This window comes from Ursus arctos, unplaced genomic scaffold, assembly GCF_023065955.2.
Source record: "Ursus arctos isolate Adak ecotype North America unplaced genomic scaffold, UrsArc2.0 scaffold_31, whole genome shotgun sequence".
Classification (NCBI taxonomy): domain Eukaryota; kingdom Metazoa; phylum Chordata; class Mammalia; order Carnivora; family Ursidae; genus Ursus; species Ursus arctos.
The window spans coordinates 3,123,170-3,132,252 of NW_026622997.1; the positions used below are offsets into that span (position 1 = coordinate 3,123,170).

Consider the following 9,083-nt stretch of genomic DNA (forward strand, 5'->3'; position numbering starts at 1 on the left):
ACAATGACACTTCACACCAAAGAAGATAGAGAGAGGAAAAATAAACCCAGGGAAAGGTGCTCAACACCCTTTATCGTTAGGGAAACGCAAGTAAGAATACCTCTTTCGCCTTTACAATGGCTCATGGGACGCCGGCAGAAATGTATGTGGTCTCTGCCCCACTTTCTGGCACAGAGCTCCTAAAACCCTTGCAATTTCCTGAGGGATCTTCTTTTCTAATGAGGCAACTCCTGGTGGCGCTCTGGATGGCTTCAGGATGGGGGCTGGTTATCAGAAAGAACAAACCCGGGGCACCTGGGTGGCACAGCGGTTGAGCGTCTGCCTTCGGCTCAGGGCGTGATCCCGTGTTATGGGATCGAGCCCCACATCAGGCTCCTCCGCTATGAGCCTGCTTCTTCCTCTCCCACTCCCCCTGCTTGTGTTCCCTCTCTCGCTGGCTGTCTCTCTCTCTGTCGAATAAATAAATCTTTAAAAAAAAAAAAAAAAAAAAAAAAAAAAAGAAAGAACAAACCCTGATTAGAAGCGTGGAACCTCCAGCCCCACCCCCCACCCCCCGGGAGGGAAGGAGGCTGCACAATGAGTTAACACTTGGTTATGCCTATGTTTTGTAGCCTCCATAAAAGTCCCTAAACTGTGGGGTTCTGAGACCTTTCAGATTGGTGAATACATTCACGTGCTGGGAGGGTGACTCATCCCAACTCCACAGGGACAGACCCTCCTGTGCTCAGAACCCTTCCTGACCGTGCCCTGTGTATCTCTTCATCCGGCTGTTCATCTCTGTCCGGTATAATAGCCTTTATAACAAACTGGTAAGCATAAGCAAATGTTTCCCTGCCCTTTGTGAGCTGACTTTGTTCCAATTAATTATCAAAACTGAGAGGGGGGTTGCAGGAACCCCGAACTGTGTGGTCAAGTCAGAGTGTGGGTAATCCAGGGCCCCACTGCTTGTGACTGGCATCTGAAGTGGGGGGAGGAGCAGTCCTGTGAGACCACGCCCTCACCCTGTGGGGTCTGTGCTAATGACCAATACTTAATGCCAAAATTGAGCCACACTGGTGTCTACAGAGAATTGGAGAATTTCTTCGTGGGGAAAACCCACACATTTGGTGTCAAAAGTGTTAAAAGAAATAGTTTTCCTTTGGTAATATTAAAAAGGTTGAATTACCAAGTTTCCTGCCATCCTTAGGGTCTGTGATTTTCATTTGCACAAAAAATCAAGAAATGAAAGAGAAAGAAAAAAAGAAAGAAAGAAGAAAGAAAGAAAGAAAGAAAGAAAGAAAGAAAGAAAGAAAGAAAAAAGCGTTCTAGAAAGCTGTGATATTCATGTGAATTTTTTTGAGAAATGGAAAGGGGATATTATGAGCAAGGGCTTTTCCCAGGACCTGTCCTTGAAAATGTCCTGACAGAAAAGAAATTCCCCAGAAAGCAGAACCAAGCTCAGTTACCAATGTTACGCTCTGCTTGCAGGAGCCATGGGCTGTGTCTACTCCCTTCTCTGGTTTGTTCTGCTTTACGATGACCCTGTGTCTCACCCATGGATAAACGTCACAGAGAAAGAATATATCCTGTCCTCCTTGGCCCACCAGATACAGGTAAGGACTCCAACCATCTCCAGAGATCTTGTGTCAGCCTCTGGATTTCTCGGGGTGCCTGAGGCGCATGCGTGAGCCCGTCTCAGCTCTCACTGTTCTAATCAGTACATTTGTGTTCAGGTCAGCCCTTGTAAGCAGCCTCTCCCCATCAAGGCCATGCTCAGGTCGCTCCCGCTTTGGTCCATGTTTGTCTGCAGCTTCAGCCATCAGTGGCTGATAGTCACAGTGATTGTGTATACACCGACTTACATCAGCTTTCTGTTCAACATTAACGTAAGAGATGTGAGTGCATTTCCTTCCGTGCCTTTCTCCAGTACGCACGACCCACCAATCACTTTGTCTTCACAAATCATTCCTTCCAGAAAAATTTATCCTTTACCACCTACAACTAAATAATCTAATATTTAACAGTAATGCCAGTAGCTTTTCTAAGGGTATGACTGAAGAGGTGATGACTTTCTTAAGAGTGAGATTTCAGATTGTCAGTATGATGACCAGTGGTTTATCAACAAAAGGTGTGGGCTCACTGCCCCAGTTATGATGGTTTAATTTTTTTCCCCCTCAGAATGGGTTCCTGTCTGCCCTTCCCTTTATCATTGCCTGGGTCACTGGGATCCTGGGAGGCCATCTGGCAGATTTCCTCCTGACCAAGAACTTTAGGCTCATTACTGTGAGGAAAGCTGCCACATTTCTAGGTAAGAACAGAGCCTGAGGGTCGGATGATTCACAAAGCATACAAGAGCCAAAGATGTATCTCATTGTTCAATTTGTTCCACATTCCTCAGGAAATTTCCCACCTTCAGTGCTCCTTGCGGTTCTGCCCTTCCTCACCCCCAGCTACATCACGACAATGACCCTCCTAACACTCTCTTGCGGACTAGGCCCCATCTGTCAGTCAGGGGTCTCTATCAATGCGTTAGATGTTGCTCCAAGGTAGGACGGTGATCTCCACTCTTATCTTCACGTACTCTGAAAAAGATTTAGCCCGAAGCTTTCTGGGAGCCCCAAACTTTGGGAAGAAATAAATCACAGGCAAGGATCGCAGTTGATCCTGTGGCCATTTTTTCAGGTGCGTGGGGGGAGGGGTATTATCGATTTGTCTCAGTGCCTCTCATTGAACAACCACAACGCAAGTCCTTTTTGATGTAATTAGAAGAGCAAGGCTGAAGAACACTGTGAAGCATCTCTGGATCTAGCCTGGAACATTCCTGTCACCCACAGACATTCCAGTTTTCTCATGGGAACCACGAGAGCATTTGCATACACGGCAGGAATCCTGGCACCCTCTGTCAACGGGTTTCTTCTCACTCAGGTAGTTTTCTTGTCACAGATTCTTAAAATGCTCTGCCAAATCTATTTATAAAGGTAGTAGCATAAAGATGGTATCCGCATTTTAGAAAATACAATTATATCGTGGGTCACCTTTGTCATGAAGATAAACCTGGGAAAGAAAACTGTAGAACAATTTCTTTCAGTCTTTAAAACTGAAATGACACAGCCACACGGATGTCATGAGATGTTGATTCCATGCATAGGTGCAACTTGCCGTGTCTTCCGCAACACTCTGGAATTTTCATTTGCACAACCATCCCCAAGCAAAAGGATAATTAAAGCAGACGTGCTGGCATGTGTGACACATGCAGGCATGATTATAGGTGTCCTGTGTACAGGAATCTCATTTGGTTATTGATTCTCATACCAATCGTGAGGATGGTGTATTGTTACCCTCACTTCCTGATGATTAAGCCAAAAATCTGATAGGATAAGTATTTCCACTAAGAGGATATAGAATCAGAATTCTTCCTTTTTAGACCTGTCTAACTCCAAAGCCTGCAACGTGGCCACCATGTCATTGCAATGCAAGAAGAAAACACTCAGCATATTTGATGTTGTCAGGATTTGCCCCACAGAGAAAACGTAGGGCACTCTGGTAAACAGTGACAAATGCAGTTCTGCAAGCTAATTGTAAAGGTCCCCAAATCCCATTTATTAAGACTATTCCAAATGCACATATTATTTGAACGTATTATTTCTATCCAACTACCACGCTGCTCTCAGGGAATGAATTTCTGCGGAAACCCACTAGCAAACATGGTCTTCTAAACTACTAATATGGTCTCATAGAGAAAAGGATGAAGGGGTAATGTTGACTTGAGGTTTGTGTCCTCAGGACCCTGAATTTGGGTGGAGAAATGTCTTCCTGTTGTTGCTTGCCATTAACCTATCAGGCCTGATCTTCTACCTTGTATTTGGAGATGCAGATGTCCAAGATTGGGCTAAAGAGAGGAAACTCACTCGTTTATGAAGGTAAAGGACGGTGATTTCGTCTATGGGTTTAACCAGAGAAGCACTATGTAAATTTTTAATTCTATGTTACGTTTCTTCCTTAGTTTCCCACCCTGATAGGACGGAAATCACCAGGCACATTCCTTCACAGATGAGAAGCCTTTGGTGATGAAAAGACCAACAGAAAGAATTTCATTTGCCGCAGTTCTTTTCAAATCTGAGATCAACTCTTTATGTTACTAAGATTTTTTTTTTTTTTGAGGAAAATGTAAGAAGAACGAAAATGCCAATAAAGTGCTAGCCAAGAACAAAGTTGTCGTCTTCATAGAATTACCAGTGGATTCGGAGGAACTGCTGGACCAGAGCCAATAGGCCAGACTCACAGTTTCTGGATCTCAAAACGGAAGCAATGTTTGGAAGCTCTTTATCCAGGGCAGTAACCTCAGTAGGACAATGGTTTTCCTATTTGTAAACGTGAATGTTAATTGATATTTGTTGGACTGGACGTGGTCCACTTCTCCCTCCCCTTGGAAGTTCCCCTCTTCATCCTGTGAGGCCCCCCAGAGGCTGACCTGCACGGTTTGCACACACACTGCCTTGTCCGCTGGCTCCTGCTGGATTTTCAGTGGAGGCTGAAGAGTGAGGACAGGGAGTATCTACCCCTAAAGTCCCTCCCTGCAGGATCTGCAGGTGGCTGTTTGTTCCCTCACAGTTCACAGCTACTGATCCCTCCACACATTCCGGTGGCTTCTCTCTTCCCCTTCAGGTCTCTTTTGGCCTGCGCCACAGTGCCAGTCCTGTGTAAGTTGTCTCTTTCAACACTGTCTTCAAATTACCTATTGTGAATCTGCCACATTTACATTCTGGGATCCAACTACTTCAGTGGTTGAATCAAATATAAAGCTCAAAACGGGAAACGGAGCAGTATTTTTGTAAAATGGTAAGGTGTACGTATCAGTGGGCCAGAGCATGTGCAGGGGGCCAGGGCTCTTTCCTCGGTTGCTTCCCGTGGTAATCCTTACCACGTAGATGGTAGAGCCATGAGGTCACTTCATGTCGAGGTGATGTGATGGGTTGGTTCTGAGTGAAAAACCAGGGCAAGGAGACAGAGGCCAATCTGAATACAGTCAAAGACAATGACTGAGGTCTTGCTCTTCTAGAATCTAGACCCTTGGGACATGAGAGCAAACTAGACACAGTCACTATTCTCTAGTCTAACATGGAGGATAGACATAATGGCTGCCAGGGCACTGCCTCAGTCACAACACCAGAGGGACAAATAGGCCATTAGGGGAGACCACACAAGTGGTTCTGATCCCAAGCAGAAGAGCACAGGGAAGGATCTCCTTCCACAAGGAATTCCTGAGCTAAATGGGTTGTTTTTACGGTAAGATTTCTCACACTGGAGCCCAATGCATACAAAAGCATGGAAATAAGAAACAAATTGGGTGGCTATAAAAGCAGTGATTTATTGTCTCACGGTTGTAGAAGTCTGAATTTGGCAGTGGAGTTCGTTCCTTCCGAGTGTTGAGGGAGAATCGGTTCCGTGCCTCTCTTCTGGGAGCCTCAGGAATTCCTTAGGTTGTAGATGTCTTTCCCCAGTGTCTTCAGATCATCTTCCCTCTGCACATGTCTCTTTGTCAAAATTTCCCCTTCCTATAAGGATGTCCCACATATGACACGTTTTTTGGTTTGGGGTTTTTTTTTGAGAAAGAGAGCACACGTGCATGCGTGTGTGAGCAGTGGGGGGCAAAGGGAGAGGGAGAGAATCTTAAGCAGGCTCCACGCTCAGCACAGAGTTTGACCCGGGACTCCATCTCAGGACCCTGAGATCATGACCTGAAATCAACAGTCAGATGCTCAACCCACTGGGCCACTCAGACACCTTGTTAATGACAGGTTCTTGATGTTGTTGCTGAGACTAAATGGATATGACCAACGTGCTGAGGCCCCTGCAGTTCCGAAGCTGTGCCATGAGTTTCTGAGTCACTGGTGGAGACACTTAATAGAAGTCTGGTGAACATTAATATAGGTACATTATCACAAAGCAAAAAAGTAGTTCTATGTATTAGGAATCAAGATATTTAATGTATAACAAAAATTCAGGAGCATAAAGTCAAAGAAGTTTTAAAAATCACCATAACATTCAATTTGAATTGGAAATATCAGGTAGAATTTGTAATTTTTTTTTCATAAAAAAATACTTCTTTTAAGTTCTTCCACTAAAAGGGCCTAGAAACAATGAGACCTAGGAGCAAGGAGTACCTCGATGTTTGGGGTGTGGTCTCCGATGTTATCTGCTACTGAAAGGAACCGGCACTCTGTAAGAAAGTCCAGGTTCAAGGACAGGAAATACACTAGAGGAGCCTGGAATGTGTGTGTGTGCACATGTGCATGTGTTAGAAAACATGGAAGCTATCCCAGACAGCTGGGGTCAGGTCTTCATAGATAGAAACTGGCTTGAGGAGCTTCCTACTGGCCAAAGGAGGGACAATTTAAGCATCAAAAACCAGGGACTCAACAGATTGAAACACATCAAGTAAAACACATGAAATCATAACTTTCCTTGGTCAACTTTTCTAAGGCAGTAAATTACTATCCTACAACTTCATAAAGTATCCTGGCTTTCTTATTTTTCTAAGATAGATAGATTTATTTATTATTTATTTTTTTATGTATGAGAGAGGGTGCACACAAGAAGTGGGGAGGGACAGAGGGAGAAGCAGACTCCCTGTGGAGCAAGGAGCCCCATGCGGGGCTTGAGCTCAAGACTCTGGGATCTTGACCTGAACCAAAGGCAGACGCTTCACTGACTAAGCCTCCCAGGCGCCCCTGGCTTTCCTATTAAATCTGTATTTCAGGGTAACCAAATATTCAATTAAGTAAATTTCTTATTTTGTAGAAGACTCCAGTTCCTACATGAAGAAGGCAAAACAGAATTAGAAAAACACCATTTGCAGCTTCTTTTTTATTTTTAATTTTTTAAAGATTATATTTATTTATTTGACAGAGATAGAGACAGCCAGCAAGAGAGGGAACACAAGCAGGGGGAGTGGGAGAGGCAGAAGCAGGCTCATAGCGGAGGAGCCTGATGTGGGGCTCGATCCCATAACACCAGGATCATGCCCTGAGCCGAAGGCAGACACTTAACCACTGTGCCACCCAGGCGCCCCACCATTTGCAACTTCTAATAAAATAATGGATCAAGGCAGCATTTACTAACAACCGTCAAAGTCCACAGGTGAAGGTTGATGAGAACTTCATTAGTGGATAAATCAAGCTGAGAAGATCTGAACCCACTGAGCAATCTTATCTCACTACAAATGAGCCAAGCTGCCCCTGTGGCCGTATCCAGCACCCCATGAAGTATTCTTGTCCTGGATCCAAGCAAGCCTCTCCAGGTACCAGCAGTTTCCGGGACATAAGGGATAAAGAATTTATCAAATGATACTAAAAGGAAGCAATTAGCCAAATCAGTCATGAGAGTCATTCTGCAATGACCCTGTTTTGTTACTATTGTTGTTTTTACGTAACAGCAAATATGAAGTGAAGGAAGGAATGGTGACAGAGTTAAAGAGAGGTGAGAGCCGTTAACAGTTATGGGATCTTGTTTGGATCTTCATTTAAATAAATCAAATATTAAATAAATAAAGTATAAAAGGATAACTCTGAAGCAATTGGAAACATATCCATAATGACTAGCTATTAGATGATATTAAGAGATTATTACTTATTAGATGAGCTAATGGGTGGCTCAGTCAGCTCGGGTCATGATCCCAGCATCCTGGGATCGAGCCCCACGTTGGCTTCCTGCTCAGCGGGTAGTCTACTGATCCTTCTCCCTCTGCTCCTCTGCTCCTGCTCTCTCGCTCACTCTCTATCTATCTCAAATAAATAAATAAAATCTTAAAATAAAAAAGATGCGCTGATGGCATGCTAGTTATGTTTTTTAAAGCAGTAATGAGTTATATACCAATGCTGTACTTTTTATGGGAGAAATCACATAATATCTGAGATTCACTTTAAAATACTACAGAAAACCACCATTGGAGATATATATATATATTATATATATATATCCAATATTGATAATTGTTGAAGCTGGTTAATGGGCATAGTTACATTAAACTGTTCTATGTTTCTTGTATGTTCAGAAATTTCGTACACAATGTAACATTTAAAAACTTAGTAAGGGGGCGCCTGGGTGGCACAGCGGTTGAGCGTCTGCCTTCGGCTCAGGGCGTGATCCCGGCGTTCTGGGATCGAGCCCCACATCAGGCTCCTCCGCTATGAGCCTGCTTCTTCCTCTCCCACTCCCCCTGCTTGTGTTCCCTCTCTCGCTGGCTGTCTCTATCTCTGTCAAATAAATAAATTTAAAAAAATCTTTAAAAAAAAAAAAACTTAGTGAGAAACACAGAATCCAGAGGTAGAATCCAGAATGATTTCCGAGCATATCACAGATCAACATGAAGCTTTGGGGCCAGCACACAAGATCGTTCCCCCTGGGTAATCAGTAACGAGAACCTGAGACATTGACACCGGATGGGAATGCTGTTTATTTAAAATATGGACATTGAGCAGCTGATCTGGGCCTCTCAATCACTAGAAGGCCAGAGAAAGCGAGAAACTGCCAGCCTTGTCATCAAGCTGCACAAACATGCAGGAATAGCTGGAACCTGGATTTCTCACAAAGAAAAAATCCAACTGATATATAAGACATCAGAGTATTTTGGGCAAATAGGTTAAAGTTTTTCAGTGTTTCTTTAGAGAGAAAATGACTGGGTCAATTAATAGAGTATCTGCTATGTGGCAAACATGTATTAGACACCTCATAAGTATAATAACACATCTTTTAAAAAATGCTTAAGAATGTAAGAAACTACATATCATGCAAAATCCCTGATTTAAGGGTTTAGATGTTCCTATTGATCAGTAGGTTGCCTTTAAAGACTTCCAAGGTAAAAACGTTCCTGGGTATCACTATGGTTGGGTGGCAGAACCAGGAGAGCCTAGTCATTGCAGAAGCTATGGGGGGATGTCCCTTCCTTTGGAGAATATACGTTCATAAGATGTACCTCTCTCTGAGTAGCTTGAATGTTGGGCAGGTGTGGCCTTTGGAAAAGAGAGAGAGGGGAAGGGGAGAGGAGGGAAGGGACTGAAAGGGAAGGGCGGGGGAGGAGAAGGACAGGGCAGAGAGAAGGAAAA

The 9,083-nt window shown here is 43.9% G+C and overlaps 1 protein-coding gene across 9 annotated transcripts in view; it reads left to right on the forward strand.

Annotated features, from left to right (window-relative positions):
• The window catches only part of SLC17A3 (solute carrier family 17 member 3), a 58,460-nt gene extending 53,672 nt beyond the window's left edge, over positions 1 to 4,788 (forward strand). For 7 of the 9 annotated variants that reach the window (XM_057304785.1, XM_057304787.1, XM_057304789.1 and 4 more), the window contains 7 exons: positions 1,468 to 1,592; positions 1,713 to 1,874; positions 2,158 to 2,287; positions 2,378 to 2,525; positions 2,814 to 2,904; positions 3,763 to 3,899; positions 3,983 to 4,788. In XM_057304785.1, the coding sequence (XP_057160768.1) occupies positions 1,468 to 1,592; positions 1,713 to 1,874; positions 2,158 to 2,287; positions 2,378 to 2,525; positions 2,814 to 2,904; positions 3,763 to 3,897 (791 nt within the window). In that variant the 3' untranslated portion in view covers positions 3,898 to 3,899; positions 3,983 to 4,788. Of the gene's footprint in view, positions 1 to 1,467; positions 1,593 to 1,712; positions 1,875 to 2,157; positions 2,288 to 2,377; positions 2,662 to 2,745; positions 2,905 to 3,762; positions 3,900 to 3,982 lie in introns of those variants that run through there. The other 2 variants (XM_057304790.1, XR_008956579.1) reach the window with 2 other exon arrangements.
• The last annotated feature ends 4,295 nt before the right edge of the window (positions 4,789 to 9,083 follow it).